The 17,364-nt window shown below is 36.9% G+C and overlaps 1 protein-coding gene across 2 annotated transcripts in view; it reads left to right on the top strand.

The window, feature by feature from the left end:
• The window catches only part of LOC147835500 (uncharacterized), a 345,699-nt gene that overhangs the window by 257,323 nt on the left and 71,012 nt on the right, over positions 1-17,364 (top strand). The window contains exons 3-4 of one of the 2 annotated variants that reach the window (XM_087264219.1): positions 2,444-2,559; positions 3,917-4,049. The exons of the other annotated variant lie outside the window; for it this stretch is intronic. Coding sequence (XP_087120345.1) covers positions 2,444-2,559; positions 3,917-4,049 — 249 coding nt within the window. The remainder of the gene's footprint in view (positions 1-2,443; positions 2,560-3,916; positions 4,050-17,364) is intronic. 2 annotated transcript variants of the gene reach the window in all.

Raw genomic sequence — 17,364 nt, 5'->3', positions numbered from 1 at the left:
ATTCAAATAAGATTGTGCTCTTTTTCAAAGAGGGCGGAGCAACAAACGCATGTGCGTCAGCATTGTGGCAGATTTAAAAACAAGACTAAAGCTACGGTCACACTAGAGTTTGTGCGTGCGAAATTCTGACATGCGGTGCTGAGAAAAGGGGCGGGATTAAACAAGCTCATTAGGCATTTTAAAAAATGAGCGATTGCTCCATGTTTTAAATTTCTGTCCAGAGAGGTCATGTTTTGATCATCAATTGATCTCACGTAGTCAAGTGATGCAATTCCGCAGGTCAGAGTTCACCAAGCTTGAACTTTGCACCGAAGCAAAACTTGCGAAGCTTGACGCATGACCCTGTATTTCCGGTCTGACGCATTCGCGTGCGCATGAATGGAAGTCTATGGGAGGAAAAGCCCAATGTGACCGCACCTTAAAGTTCTATGCTAATGAGGGATATATGGTCACTAGTGGGCGGAGCTTTCCCCCTCTGATGACACATACAAAAGGAAAATTGTCAATCAAAGTGTTTCTGCAGTTTCTTTTATCAAGTGTGATTACATATTTTTTTATTTAATTTTTTTATTAAAATAATATAGTTTCCAAGATAAAAAGTGCAATCCTTATAATTTTCTGTAGCAGTCATTGAGCTTTCTTTACAAAAAATCAAATAAAAATAAAAATAAATAAAGTGTGATTAGAAACAATATTGTCACCGACTTGGTCACAGTCATTCCCCTCGCTGGCCAGCAGAGGCCACCATCACCGGACTTCTAATCATTACGTCATCCACTTAAATTGATAAGCACACACACCTGCAGCTCATCCCGCTAACGACCCACACTCACACATATAAGCAGCACACACACTCAGTCCGTTGCAAAGTCTTGTTCTGCCCTGTCTGACATTACTGAGCGTTATCTCCTGGCTTGATCTCCCGTGTATTACCTGGACTGTTACCGACCTTGTGTTGACTTCTGCCTGCCCCGAACCTTGCTTGTATTCTGATTCTGATCCACGCTGCCTGCACTGAACCACGCCTGATATCTCGACTCTGAACCACGCCGCCTGCCACTGATCCATGCCTGCTATATCACTCCTTGACAGCCAGCCCTTAGACCCATACTGAATACTGTTTATGTGAGTTCGCATGTAAGTGCGTATTGTATGACTGTGTTTGAACTGTGTTTAATAAATATACTGCAAATGGATCCCTCCGTGTCCGGCTCCCTGTTACAAATATAATGAATTAATGTTTACCATTAAAAGCTTGTTTAATCCACACACTGTTTCCACACAACTGTGTTTACACGCTTATTAAAGTGATTTTGCATAGTATGTCCTGTCAAATGTCACAAATTTGAAACATTTAAATTCTGCACACTATGTAATTGCATAATAACAGACATTTTTTGTATCCTATCACTCATACTAAATGATTAGTAACCAATTTTTACTAATAAAAATTCGCTGGTTCGATCCTTGGCTCAGTTGGTGTTTCTGTGTGGAGTTTGCATGTTCTCCCGGTTTCCTTCGGGTGCTCCGGTGTCCCCCACAGTCCAAAGACATGTGGTACAGGTGAATTGGGTAGGCTAAATTGTCCGTAGTGTATGAGTGTGTGTGTGTGTGAATGTGTGTTTGTGTGGATGTTTCCCAAAGATGATTCGCAGCTGGAAGGGCATCCGCTAAGTAAAATTGTGCTGGATAAGTTGGCGGTTCATTTCGCTGTGGCGACCCCGGCTTAATAAAGGGACTGAGCCGACAAGAAAATGAATGAATGAATTTATTGTGTATTTTTGTGTATATAAAATTAAAATAATTGTTTTGTTCATCAGTAGAACTAGTATTATTTTCAGTATGAAGCTGCGGTCACGCTGCTCTTCTCTCCCTATAGAGCTCCATTCATACGCACACGAGGATCACAGCATGACCGTTCTGGACAGAAATGTAATATATGGACCAATCACTTGCTTTATTAAATGTCTAATCATCTTGTTTAATCCCGCCCCTCTTCGCAGCGCCATACGACTAAATTTCGCACACACAAACTCTAGTGTGACCGCAGCTTCGAACTCTAGTGTGACCGCGTCATTAATTGGTTGTTGCCAGGCAGTCACTAGAATCATCCAACTCACCTGGAAACACTTGCACTCGTTCACGCTCACCTAATTACTGATAAAGTGCACCTGTGCGCGCACACACACACACACACAAACTATAAAGAGCACTAACCTTCGGTTGATGCTAGATCAAGAGCCTGTTTCAGTAAGGAGATTCAACCAACTCTGAGTTTAAACTTGAACTGCACCTGACGCTAGTCACACACACATTTTAGCAGCGCTCACTTATTTGCAGTCTTGTTATGCCCTGCTGACATTTCTGTGCGTCCTGTTTCTGTCTGATCTCCTGTCGCCAACCCGGATTGTCCTTGACTTTGTTTTGCTTGCCGCCTGCCCAGATTACCTACTTGGCTCTCCGATCTTGCATCTTGCTGCCAGCCCCTGACCCATACCTGTTATATTGACCAACGATTGTATGCCGCCTGCCCATCGACCCTTTACGCCTGTTATTCATGTGAGTTCATCCATCAGCACTTACTGTGTGTTTGTTAATAAACTGTTTAATATACATACTGCAAATGGATCCCTTTGTGTCAACCTCCTCGTTACAAAACTTTCTCCTACAAAAAAAAAAAAACATCAGACATACTTTGAAAATTCCCTTTGCTCTGTTAAACTTCTTCAACTCTATGTCCCAGAAGGTATTTTTTATTTATTTCATTTTTTGCAATTTCTGTTTTTGCAAATCCATCTGAGGCCTCTGTGTACAATTTCTGAGACCACAAATTTCTCTCAGGAGTGCCTGCGGCTCTCCTGTAAATCCACCAGAGGCTGCTGTCAGCTAACTGACCAATCAACTGACCCACCCTCATCCTTCCGTAAACCCAACCGATAGTGTTTTCAAAAGCATCTATTCAAAAGCATCCACCCCCTTCCCCAGTTCTTGATTTGAGCCAGATCTTGCCAGATCCTGTTCTGAAAAATGACCAATATTCGTGTTTTGCATTTCGGTATTTATTTTAATGGATCTGGCATTAGAGATATTGTGAATGCAAGCGAAGGCAGTGTGGATTGACGCACACAATGGCAGTCACCATGTGCAAGTTAAAGCAAAACTATTGACCCTCAACAATGTTTTCATCCAATCAGCTTTCTTATGTTTACAATCACTCTCATTGGTTCGTGATTGTTATTTTGTGTGCAGTGAGCACTAAAAATAATGGCTCAGTGGCCAACCTAAATAATATTTGCATTTTTTAAAGGTGAATTCCTGCATGTTTTCATTTTTTAAAACCACGAGTACACAAAAAAGATCTTAAGATGAAACTCCATGAATGGATCAGGATAGCGGGAGACAGGAGCAAAGTGATATCAAGTCAGCCAGAAAACATGACTGATAAGGTAACTGTGGGCTCTACTTGAAGTTTATACTGAGTAATTGAAGTATTTGTTTTTCACTTGGCACATAATCGTGAAGTGAATTTTATACAATTTGTGTTCGTAGCTATGTGTTATTACCCATGATTGACCTATGACCTTTTATATGGCACAAAATAATAAAAGAGCGTTCAGAAATGTGATGCTCTTTTTTGCTTTATCGCCGTTTAATGATGTCATGTTCTGGGAAAACTGAAATTGTCTGGTGGGCCTCAGTCACGGTAACATTAATCTCCTGTTTTTGTTCAGAAAATTATTAATTTATCAATTAAGCACTACCCTTCCCTACACCCAACCCACAGTGTTTTTAAAAGCAATGCAGAAAAAGAAAAGCCCCCGCAGCAGCCTGATTTTTACCATGTTTTTAGATTTCACCACATTCTCATCCTGTTATTAACTTGTTTTGTTTTTGGCTTTTGTTTTTACCTTACCAGCTTTCTGGAACAGTTCTTCATCAGACTCAAACCCCGTCATAGTGGTCAACTCCTCTCCACATCACAAGTACACCTTCGTACGCAATGAGCTATGGGACATACTGATAGCAGCGGGAAAGTCGTTCATATGTAGGTAGGCAGACAGCTGGTAAGCAAGAAAAGGGATTGCGTCATACCGCCTTGTAGCGTTTGACATAAGTACTTCTGGCTACATAATTCAACCCGGGCTCATTGTGGAAACGTAGTCCCGCGGACGTTTCTGGAGACCGCGGAATACGTCCCGGCGGGTACGTACGGCTGCAGTTTTTGTTTTCGCAAATCCGCGAGAGGCCGCTGTTGCGCGCTTTTTCACACCTCAGACGCCTCTCGCGAGTGCGGTTCGCGCCTGCTCTGTTCTCGCGTGAACCCGCCGGAGGCCACTGACCGGATGATTGACTGCGTGACCGGCCAGTGTGCCGACTCGCCCTCCTCCTTCCCTGAACCCAACCAATTTTACCGATCGACCCGCTCGCCCGCCTGCTTCCCTAAACCCGAGCAACAGTTCACAAAAGCCGTCCAAAAAAATAAAAACCCTGATTTTTTTTTTTATTCCACTGCGTTTTCGGATTTCGCCGCGTTCTCACCCTGTCACGAAACTCGTTCACTTAATTTTTGGGATTCTGTTTTTGTCTTACCTGATTGCTGGAACTGCTCTTCCCCGGACTCGAAACCGGTCGCCGTGGTCGACCCCTTTCCGCATCTCGAGCCTGCCGACGTAAACGCTGAGCTGAGTGGACAAACGGGTTGCAGCGGGGAAGCCCTCCACAAGGAGGTAAGGCAAACGCGAAAGGGAACGGCGTCACACCGCCCCGCCCCCGCTTGAAAAAAATAAACGTAGCGGGACTACGTTATCAGAATGAGCTTGGGTTGACATAATTTGAGATCCCCAACAATGTATGTAGGGGTACTTTTATAGAATGAGCCTATGTTGCATTAGTACCTAATAGAGTTATGGTAGCTAATAACCTTAACTTTTCCAAACTTGATTGTAATGCAATAATGTGCACCTTTAAACAATGTAAAGCTGCCTTAAAACAATAAGTATTGTGGAAAGCGCTTTACAGATAAATTTGAATTAAATTGAACTGAAGTCTTTCCACAAAGCCTTCATAAGTGGGTGGGTCAGTGGTTGTGATGCTGTTAAAGCAGTTGAGACCTGCGAGTGTGTTGTGTTTGCGTCTCAGATCAGTGGAGGAGAAAGGGAACATTAGAGCACTGACAGCTCCGAATGTGTTCATGACTCTCTGCTCTCTGATGCTTATGTTCACTGACTCTTCATCTGCTACTGTACACAATGTGCTCAAGGCTTTCTTTCTCACTCTCTGAATATTATCTCTGTACTTGACCCGCTATCTGCTGTGATTTTAAAGCAAGCGTCTGTAAAATCTGATTTCTTTTCATCTTGAAATTAACTTTCAGACTTTAAAATAAGGTTTTAATGTTAGGCATAACCATAACCTTGTAAGAGTCTATATTGTCATATGCATTTGTTTATATGGTCTTTTTCACCAAAGAAGGCTCACACTAATTCCAAAGGCAGATACTGATTAGATCAGAGCTTGGTATGTGGACTTAGGGGATTTTACGATGTGGACACATGTTGATTGGTAAGTTTGAATGTCTTAGTATTTGGGCTTTGGTCTAATGGTCAAGAAAGATACAAAATAGGTGGTAAACTTTGCTCTGTTTCTTTTCATGGTATGTTCTTTTTCCTGGTCTGCTTCTCTCCTGATCTGGAGTCTATCTTCTCTGCCTCTTTGGGTGCTTTCACACTAGCACTTTTGGTCCGCACCCGAGTTCGTTTGACGTCATAGTTTGGTACGTTTAGCTAGTGTGAATGCGTCTTCTGAACCCGGGTGCGGACCCGTGAGCCGTACCCTAGTCCGCCTGAAAGAGGTGGTCTGGGGTACGGTTCATGTGAACTCTGGTACGGTTCACTTTAGATGTGAATGCAATCGTACCAAATAACGGAAGTGAACTAGTGAACTATAGTGAACTGCCAACTGTACAACAAACTATCATTTTCATAACGTTCTTTCGTTCATGTGTGTGTGTTTGTGTGTGTCTTGTTTCGTACCTTGGTGTCACACGCGGGACTGAGCCAGGGCAAACACAGTGATGTCTACTTGTCTCCTCCACAAACAGCTTCTGCAGACGCTGTGTGATGTTCTGAATGTGCATAATATTTTTGCGGCAGATGGACGCAAGTTGCTTTCTGTATGTCCAAAAGCTTTCAGTTAAAGCAGAATGGCTGCGATGTGCGGAAGTCTTTCCATTTCGGCGCTTGCTTGCATGGCCGTCACCTAGCAACAGCCGTAAACAAAACAGCAGCTCAATGACGCAAGCGTACCATGGGTTCAAAAGGAAAAAGACAGTGTGAACACAAACCAACCAAGGAGGTGGCAAGGGGAGACAATCGAACTTGGGTACGGTCCAGGCAAATGAACCATGTGTGAAAGCACCCTTTGAGGCCTACTTACAGTCTTTGTCTCTCCCTACCGGTCTCTCCTTCTACCTCTGGTAACTTTATTTTTACATTTAAGCTGGGTACATTTCTTGTTACATTTTTTTATCATTTCAAATTTTATCATTTTATACAATTATTTTGTAATTAATTCAGCTTTAACCAGAGATAATTATTGTCATTAAATCATCTCATTTTGAAGAATTTGTGACTTATGTTTTAACATCAACACTTAATTGCTCCATATTGCAATACAATATGTCCCGTTGGGAACCAGGGAAAAATAGGTCCCTAGCAACCCTTTGCTGATCATAAGAGACGACAAATGCGGCAACTTGTTGGCCGTGAGTTGCGACTCGTGTCAGTGGAGGAACAGATCCTGGTGTTTGAGGATTTTGGTTTGCTGCGGCTAACACTTATCCAACACATCACTTTGGCTCCTACTTCATTTAGACGAGAGGAATTATATACAGGTATTTTGTAATTCATTCAGTTGTTACCATAGAGAATTATCGTCATTAAATCATCTATTTTTCAAGTTTCTGTGAATTACTTTTGATTTAACATCAACACTTAATTGCTCCATATTGCAATACAATACAATACAATCACATAATAATAAAGCTCCGTCACATTTTAGGCTATTAAAACTGCCATTATTTTCGTATTTGGTATAAGATTGCAGAAGGATGGTTTGATTAGAAATGTAAATTGTTCACGGCAGAACTGCAGTCTGAACCCCTGTGGTTAAAACCCATTCTTACAACTTTAACCTAAATGAAAACTACAGACTTTTTTTTTTTTTTCACTTTTTGAATATTATCATTGTAATTGACCTGCTATCCGCTGGGATTTTAAAGCAAGTGGCTGTAAAATTCAATTTCTCTTCATCTTGAATTAACTTTCAGACAAAATCTACAGACTTTTTCAATAGTTAATAATAATAATAATAATAATAATAATAATAATATTTCCCAGTGATGGGTTGCAGCTGGAAGGCCATCGGTTGTGTAAAACATATGCTGGATGAGTTAGTGGCTCATTCCACTGTGGCTACCACATATTAATAAAGGGACTAAGCCATAAAGAAAATGAATAATAATAATAATAATAATAATAATAATAATAATAATAACTTAATTAAATCAAATTGTTTGGTAAATAAATTCACTTAAAAGACAGAAAATATTACTTTACACACAGTATTGTATACAAATTATCATTCAGTACCTTCAGGTCTATTCCAGATTTTAGTGATTTATCTTTAGAAGGCAAATTATTTGACTTATTTTTAAACTGTCCAAATGCTGGGGGCCTAACCTCTTTATTTGTTAATGCTTTTAAAAACAAAACAGATTTTTCTTCTCTTCATTTGAAAGTCACTAGGGAAGATTTAAATCTCTGAGTCTGATTGGGATCAATCTTTTATCTGTTTATTTATGTTCTATAAATTCTAGACACAACCTTATTCAGTACAAAGCATTACACAGACTTCACTTTTCTTAATCAAAGCTTAGTAAAGTCTATCCCACGGTTCCCCCACATGTGACAAGTGTAAAGCTGCTGAGGGTACCTTAGCACATCTTTTTTGGTCCTGTGTTCAAATTCAGAATTTTTGGTTAGAAATATTTCAGTTCTTTCCTAAAGTTTACGGTTGTGTTTTACTCCCTGACCCAGTAAAAACATCTTTTGGCTGGTCAGATTTCCTGGAGACTCCGAAGTGTCCAATTACCTGTTCAGCATATAGCATGATCATAGCTAAAAAATTAATAAATAAATAAATAAATGAATAAAAAATACAGTCTGGCTGGCTTCTGGGACTAATCTCCACTTTACATTTGGAAATAATTAGATATACCTCTTCTTTGAAATTTGATCAAATGTGGGATCCAATCTTTTTTTTTAAAACACCAAAAAGACTAAGGGTGCTTTTGTTTTGGAACGTATCTCGTTTGCCCAGTTAGCGTGGTTGGTTTGGCATATGTGAACAGGGCAATCGCGCTCTATTCCGCGTCAAAGTAATCGCTCAGAGATTGCTTGAATGAGGTGGTCTCGGCTCCATTGAAACGAACCCTGGAGCGGTTCGATTGCAGTGAGAAAGCGATCTGATCCAAGCGCGGTTATATCACAATGTTTTATGGATATGTAATAGGCTTACGGCTAAATGAAGAGAGAATTATGAGTAGGGCGGGAAGTTTCGCGAGTCTCCGGATGCCAGCAAATGAGTGATGATCTCCCGGTAATCTCGTGTCTCCCTACCGGTCCTCAAATAGGCATCGTAGCGCACCCTTCTCACCCCTCCCCACCGCGTCTCTCCTCAGACACGTCGAGCGCACACCCTGTCAATCACCACCAAACCACCACCTCTCCTGACAGTTGAGCGGGACGCTGCAAAATAATCCCTGACACTCTGACCAATGTGAGGAGAGTTTACTCGCACGTGACTTGTTTTAGCTCTTTTGGTCCGACTAGAAACATTGCAGTGTGAAAGCGAACCGCTCCAAGAGCAACAATGTAACAATTGTAATCTCTGTTTCGGAACAACTGAATCGATTCACAGGTGTGAAAACACCCTAATAGTGTTTAATTTCTGAAGATTTGTGTAACAGTGGGAAAGTCGTGCACACGGAGGTAAGCGGTCAGCTTGTAAGTTAGATAAGGAACGGCGTCGTATCGCCCTAGCATTCACTCCTCTGGCTATATAATTTGCTATCTCCAGAAATGTATATAAGGCTACACTTTCAGAATGAGCCAATGTTGGCTTTATGTCTAGCAACACCCCAGGTTAAGCATAAAAAGAAACCTTAATCAACTTTCATGTTTACACTTATGACTTTGATCCACAGTCTCAAATCCTGCAGTAGTTTTTTGATGAATGCATACATTTTACTCGATCAACAGTGTATAAATGTTTATGTATTTTCCACTCACCTCTCTACAGCACACTACGATGCTGTACTGAATATATGAGTCCATCCCACAGGACAACTGAAAGCGAGTGGTGTTTTGAGTTAATAGTGCCATTATTTATGAACAGTGCTGTTTACTGCCCTGTTTTCGCACCGCTGTAAATATGCCTTTCCTTTGGGCATCTGTGGATTTAAATTTGCATTAAATTTTCCGTCTTTGTCACAGCACGCTTTAAATCGAAATAAAGTATGTTTCACTGTGGCGTTCACACTATAAGAAGGGGTGAAATGATGTTTTGGGGAGGTTCGCTCTGGGGTCCAGCTGGCACAGCGGCTTTATAGACTGCTGTGAACATGCATAATGAAATTATATTTACTTAAAGAAAGCTTTCTCGGGACATGTATGCAAAGGAGATTTGTGTTTAAAAATGCAGGGAGTTTCATGGCCACTTAAAGGTAACCTCTAGAAACTGCGAGGGATGGTAATGATACACACAGTAATGATCTGAGAAACCCCGGTCAGCAGATCCACTAGAAAATGACTAACAAGATGAAATGTGAGAGAAATGGTTTAAGTAATAATGAGTTTCCTTCCATTTTTTTGCATTTTCACAAAGCTGGCTGAGTTTAAAGCTCACCATTAGCCAATTAAATGAATGGCCTTCATGACTAACAATCCTTTCACCTATTTTAGGAAACATTATAGGTTATTGCATTTAAAACAATACAAATGGAAACCAAGATATTAGCCCCTTACACACAGTGATTCCGGTGAATATCCGGAAAATTTCCAGTATGACTTTACCAGTAGATTAAAAAAATCGGTGTTTACACAGGCAATGATGCATGGGCGTAAATCTGATTTAACAGTAGGGGGGGACAATAAATATAAAATTTCTTTTGAGCATTTTTTTGAAGGGGACACAAATAATACAGCCGAATTACTAATAAAGATATGTCCCCGCAGTTAAAAATAGTTGCATCATTATTATTATAGCATGGAGACTATGTCATTATGTATATTTTAAAAGTTTTTCTCAGGTTCAATAACAAAGCAAATTTTTCTTAAAAACTATTTATTGCATCGTTTGTTGTGTTGTTTACAATCAACAGTCTGACTCCTGAAGCAGAATAAATGCAGGAAAAGACATTTTCCATACTCATAATAACTAACTTGTTTATATTACACTTGATAAAATGACAGATCATATTGTAAATCAGTGAGCCTGTGAAATCTGCTAAACAGACACAACTCCGAAAACATAAAAAAAAAACTTTTCATCCCAAAAGAATTATCATTATCCCTTCAATAAAGCACAGCACCCTTACCTGACACTGTACATCTGACTGACCCTGCTCTGCCTGATCCTCAATTATTTCCTTCTCCTTTGCCTGTGATTGATATTGTGACGTTAGTATTTTCATAAGCACTCATTCTTAAAGCCAAATTGCCTTAATATGTGAACTTTTTGTGCTTGGCGTTTAGCTGCACTGAAAAATAATTTTATGTCTATTTTCTCTGTCATTTTTTTTTTTTTTTTGTATTTGCAAATACATGACACTGCAATGCAAGTTTATTTATACTGTAACACATTTTATACACAATGGTAATTCAAAGTGCTTTACATAAAGAATGCAAAATTATAATAAAAATAATCACAATAAAAACAAAGAATTAAAAAGGTTAACATTTTAATTTCAAATTAATTGAGTAGAACAGAATAGAAACTGATTATACAAAAATACAGTAAGGTTAGTGTGCAGAGTGTAGCACAGTGCTCATTTAGCAAATACACAACTAAACAATATGCTAATTGTGGTCGTTAATGTTAAGGTAACATTATGCTAAGTCGTCACAAACTAAACAATGCATAGGAAACGGCTTTAGCGTTAGCAACATAAGTAATTTTAGATAAGTAATTTTAATCGCTAATACAGCAGATTCATGGAGAATTACATCGGTAATCAGCATTTTTGCCGCAACTAATTTATGAACGAGTCTGTATTAACTACATTGAAGAGAATCGCCTTATTTAAGGTAAATAAAAGCCTGACGTGTGCCTGTGTGTGAGTAGGTTAGACGAGGGGAAAAAAAAAAGTAGACCGAACCACTTTTAGGAGGGGGAAGGGGAACTCAACTGTTTCTAAATGCATTTTAAATGATAAATGCGCTTTTCTGTCTACTTAGACAATTATTTTAGGTATATATACATATATTTTTCACAATTCAGAGTTTTTATTTTTAATATTTGTTTGGGGGGTGGGGGTGGGGGGGACAAGCCTCGGATGGGAGGGGACACCACACACCCCCCCCCCCCCCGGGTCCCCCCCAGGATTTACGACCCTGCGAGGATGTTATCTAGAAATGACCTCTAAACGGCTGGGCTTGTATTTGTAAACATTTGACTACATTACAAACTCTGTGGTTGGATCAGTATTGTGAACAACTTTCGATGAAAATATGGAGAAACACTTTCGCATGTTGAGATGTACATGTGTGTGCGCTGGTGCTCACAGGCTGCTTCACGGGCACCTGAAGCAACTGAAGGAAGCAAAGTTTGAAGGTAAACAAACAGCGGCTTATCATAAGCATCTTAACGATTATTATTGACACAGTTGGCATTAAGAAGGAACATATAATTGTTATCTGCCTAACATCTGGCTGCTAAATGTGTCTGGAAAAATAATTAAAGGCTTTTATTCTCATAAACCGTTTGGACGTGAGCGCGTCTGTTCTGATTGGCTAAAGTAGATGTCTCATGTCAGCATGATCTAGACGTGCATGTGCTCTTTCCAGCAATCTTCCTTCTGCGTTCACACAGCACAGCATTCCCACAAATTACCGGTAATGTTACAATGAGTCGTGCCAGAAAAAAGCCGGAAACAAATTTACCGGTATTTTCAAAAAGGGCCTGTTCACACATACAGACCTTTACCAGCAATTTTCCGGAAAGGTCTGCATGTATGAAAGGGGCTATTGTAAATTCTAAAAATCCAGAGAAACAACGATGGTTGTTGATCTGGGTTGCTAGGTCTGTGCCAACCCTAAAACCTGTTCAAAACCAACAGTAAATGTTGAGTAGATGGAAAAAGTCAAGGTATGTTGTTGTTGACAAATAAAATGACACTCTAAAATGTTCAGTGTATTCATATTTTGAATAAAGAAATGAACAAAATATATTTTTATTTACACTACAGACTTATTTTTTATTATTATTTGGCTGAATTAAAGCTCACCATTAGCCAATTAAATGATTGGCCTTTATGACTAGCAATCCTTTTACCTATTTTAAGAAATTGTAAATAATACAACTGGAAACATCAAGATGTTGTAAATTTAAAAAATGTGCAAAAAATGCACAGAAACGACGGTGGTTGTTGAACTTGGTTGCCAGGTTTCTTAAAAATGCTAACCCTAAAACTTGTTTAAAAACATCTTTTACATGTTAAGTAGATGGAAAAAGTAAAAGTATTTAGTTGTTGCTGTTGTTGTTGTCAGTTAACAAATAAAATTACACTCTCAAATGTTCAGTGTATTTATATTTTTAATTAAGAAATGACCAAAATATATTTTTATTTGCACTACAGACTTAATTTTTGTGTTTGGCTGAATTAAAGCTCACCATTAACCAATTAAATAATCGGCCTTCATGAATAACAATCCTTTCATCTATTTTAGGAAACATAGATCCCACATTTGATCAAATTTCAAAGAAGAGGTACTCAACCCCGCCCCCAAACCCAAATTATCAAATGAGATTGTACAAATTATAGGAATTAGCCTCTAAATCAAAAAGTTCCGAATTGCTGTGAGATTGTGTTGGAAATGATGATTGGTGTTGATCTGGGTTGCCAGGTTTCAGGAAAATGTAAAAGTATAAAATGCTTTTTTGTTTTCATTAACACTACAGACTTTTTAAAAAAAATTAAATTTTTTTTTTTTCATATTTTAGATTATATGACCCTTGACAACAAAACCAGTCTTATGTTACAGTTTATTTAAAGCAATAGAACAAACATTTTCTACCATAAATACACCAAGACTACACTGTAAAAAAAAAAAAAACAGGGTTCCACATAATTCATTTATGTTGTCTCAATACAAATTAGGTTAACTTAACACTTTTAACAAACTTATGTGGATTTAACATAATAAAATCAAGTTGAATTGAAAGCTCACCTTCATCACTAGCTACCTACAGTATACACCTAGGAAATATTATAGTATATTACCTTTTTAAAACATACAAATGGAAACACCAAGATTTATAAATTCTAAAAATGCACATATACAACAAAGGGTGTTGATCTAGGGTTGCCAGATCTCTGAAAAATGCCTTTTTTTTTTTCAAAAACCAACCTCGTGATCACTCTTAGGGTGTATGTGAGATTGTTTTTTTCTTTCCTAAACATGGTGGTCTAATTAGAATGAATGAATGAACATATGAATGAATGAATGAATAAATGAATGAATGAATGAATGAATGAATGAATGAATGAATGAATGAATGAATAATTATGCTTGCCTGAAGGAAGGACACCCTAAAGGAATTAAAACTATCTTATAAATTATACCCTTATTCAATACCAGATTTCCGTTTAGGACCTGAGTAGCAATTTTAATCATGATAAGCATGTTGTTTCATTTTTACATTAATATACAGCTATAAAAGGAATATGAAAAGGAGCTCTGATCATTTGGCTTCAGGAAGGTTTGATTAGAAATGGCTAATTTCATATTTGAACTACTTGTTACCAGACGTTAGTATTGAAGTGTCTAAGAGTTTAGTGTCTTGAGAACAAAATTAAGACATTGTTGATATTAACTGTGGAGGATATGTGAGGTTACTGTGTGTTTGTGTGTGTGTGTGTTTATCATTATGTTTTGTGTTTTCAAAGCTCTAAGAAGTTTCAGTTTGCTTAATGTAATTGGTGCCTCACAATAAATTGTTGATCTTGGTTGCCAGGTGTCTGAAAAAATATCCATCCAAAAATTGTTTGAAAAAAAATCTTGCTGTGATCAACCCTAAAGCAAATGTGGCATTGTTTGCTTTGTTGTTTATTAGTAAACGTTATGAATGCTCAAACTGCTTTCTGTTTAATAGCGTTACTGTCAAGGAAAGATAGAAGATCAGGGTTGCCAGGACCCAGAAAAAAATCCAATCTAATACTAATTGAAAACAAACCCAAAGGGTGTGTGTCCACTAAAGCTTTTTTACGCAGCTGAAAACAACAGTATTCCTGCTAGAAATAGCTCTCTTGTGAACCCTTGAGGCCATTCCTGTAGTTCCGCAGAATCACGCTGCATTTCCAAATTTGCGGCACATTTAAAAAAGACAGAGAGACACCTCGTAATGCTGCTAGTTCTTTTAAAAATAAAAATAAAAAAAAGTAAAAAAAAACAATTACTCTTATTGGAGACAACTGAAATGAATACAATTGCCTGTGGGTGAAAAAAAAAAAAAAAAAAAAAAAAAAACCTGGTTTGAATATTTATTTAACCATAAAGATTGCGGTAAAGAAAATTTAAATAAATTGTAAATCGTGTATATGTATACTGTATATTGTACTTTATTTAGGTACATCAGACAAGGCATGACATTTTATTTAATATTAGTGGTGGCCAAGATTAATCATCATTAATCACACCCAAATCAAAAGTTTGTTCTGACCTAATAAATGTGTGCATTTACTATGTAAATGTAATGCACACACACACACACACACACACACACACACACACACACACACACACATATATATATATATATATATATATATATATATATATATATATATATATATATATATATATATATATATATATATATATATGTTTATATATATATATATATATATATATATATATATATAAACTATTCAACGCTATTTAGTAACGTAGATATTTAAATGTATACATAAGTTGTCTAAATATAAATATTATGTAAATCTAAACATATTATATAAAATATATTATAGCAACAATATTTAAATAAATAATTTAACCATAAATAAAATAAAACCGAATATATGCATGTGTCTTTATGATATTGTCAAGACAAAGTTTTATTTTGAATGGCCAGCACTGGCACATTGATATGTCTGTTATGTTAAATGATGACATTATTATATTAATAATATATCAACTTAATAATATAAAAATTATTATTACAACTTATGGTAAGCTAATTAATAATAATATTAATTAATAATATCATTTAAGATAAAAATTTTCTCTGATATTTTCAGTATTTTCATCTTGGTACTCTTTGTTTTGCTCTCCTCCAGATTTGCTACTGTTTTTGTCTACAAAACACACATTTAATTACTCCATGAAAGCAAACTCAATTAATCTGCCTTAAAATCGCTGATGTGTACAAAACTCGTGTGACAAACACATCTCCACACACGTCTCCCTCAACTTACTTTCTTTCGATTGCCAGGTATTTACTCTAAAAATCAATGCTCATTAAGAAAAACATCCATTTTCTTTTTTTATGTTGTCTGCTAATAGACATTCTGGTTGCCATGTTATATTAAAACTTGGCACTGTCATTTTTAATGAGTTTTTTTTTTTTCAAAGTAAAACAACCTGGCAACACAGCTAAATAAAAGATATACCACATAATAGCATCACAACATTGTTTATATGCACTTTTTGTTGCATTTTATATCTTACCTCTAAAATCCTCTCCGATGTTATCAGATCTTAGTCTAGTAGCTTTGAGTGTGTTTGTTTGTTTCTTTGTTTGTTTGTTTGTTTGTTTACATACATTTAATTACTCCACAATAACAAACTTAATCTGCCTAAAATATGCTGATGTGCAAAACTCTTGCATTAAACACATATCCCCACACGTTTCCCTCACTCACCCTCCCAGTAGTTTTTAGCTTGCCAGGTATTCACTCTAAAGATCAATACTCATTAAAAATAATAATAATAATTTTCCTTTTTTTTTTATTTTGTCTCCAAGTAAACATTTTGATCACAGTGAAACATGTAGCTCTGTCATTTTTAATGGCATTTTCAAAATAACCCAGTTCAGTAATGCAATCTGGCAACACAGCTAAATAAAATGTATAATAAATAATAGTATTGTAACATTCTGTTTCTATGCTAGTTTTTTAAAACATTTGATGTTTTTGACATTAAAATCCTCTCAGATATTAAATCTCAGCATAATAGCTTTAATCCTTTTTTTTCGTCTACACACAAACATTTAATTAGTCTCAAAGCAAACTCAATGAATCTGCCATAATCACGGATGTGTGCAAAATGCATATGACAAACACATCTACACATACATCTTCACTTATCCTCCTTGCAGTTTTTTGGTTGCCAGGTATTCACTCTAAAGAGCAATACTTTATTAAGAAAATCATCTGTTTTTTTTTATTTTATTTTGTCTGCAAATAAATATTTTGGTGGCCATCTTATAATAAAACCTGTTGCTCAGTCATGTTTAATGCCATTTTCAAAATAACTGCGTTCAGTAAAACAACCTGGCAACACAGCTAAATAAAATATATAATAAATAATATTATCATAGCATTCTGTTTATATGCTAGTTTTTGTTACGTTACATTGTTATTTGTTACATTGTTACATTTGATCTTTTTTAACATTAAATTACTTTCTGCTTATCAGATCTTATCGTATCTTAAATACTCAGGGTTTGTTTGTTTGTTTTTATTTATTTGTTTGTTTTTTTGATTGTTTGTTTTTGTCTACACACAAACATTTAATTATGCTCTAAAAGTGAAGTCAATTAATCTGCCTTAAAATCACTGATGTATGCAAAACTCATGCGACAAACACATCTACACACATCCCCTTTATTTACCCTCTTTAGGTTTCCTGGTATTATTTTTAATGATCAATACTCATTAGGAAAAACAACCAATTTCATTTTTTATTTTGTCTGCAAATAAATATTTCACAGCAAAACCCGTAGCTCTGTCATTTTGATGATATTTTCAAAATAGCCCAGTTCAGTGAAACAACCTGGCAACACAGCTAAACAAAATATATAATA

This window comes from Danio rerio, chromosome 8 (genome assembly GCF_052040795.2).
Source record: "Danio rerio strain M-AB ecotype USA chromosome 8, GRCz13ab, whole genome shotgun sequence".
Taxonomy (NCBI): domain Eukaryota; kingdom Metazoa; phylum Chordata; class Actinopteri; order Cypriniformes; family Danionidae; genus Danio; species Danio rerio.
Note: the sequence above shows the minus strand (reverse complement) of the source record. Positions and strands in the feature narration are given on the sequence as shown.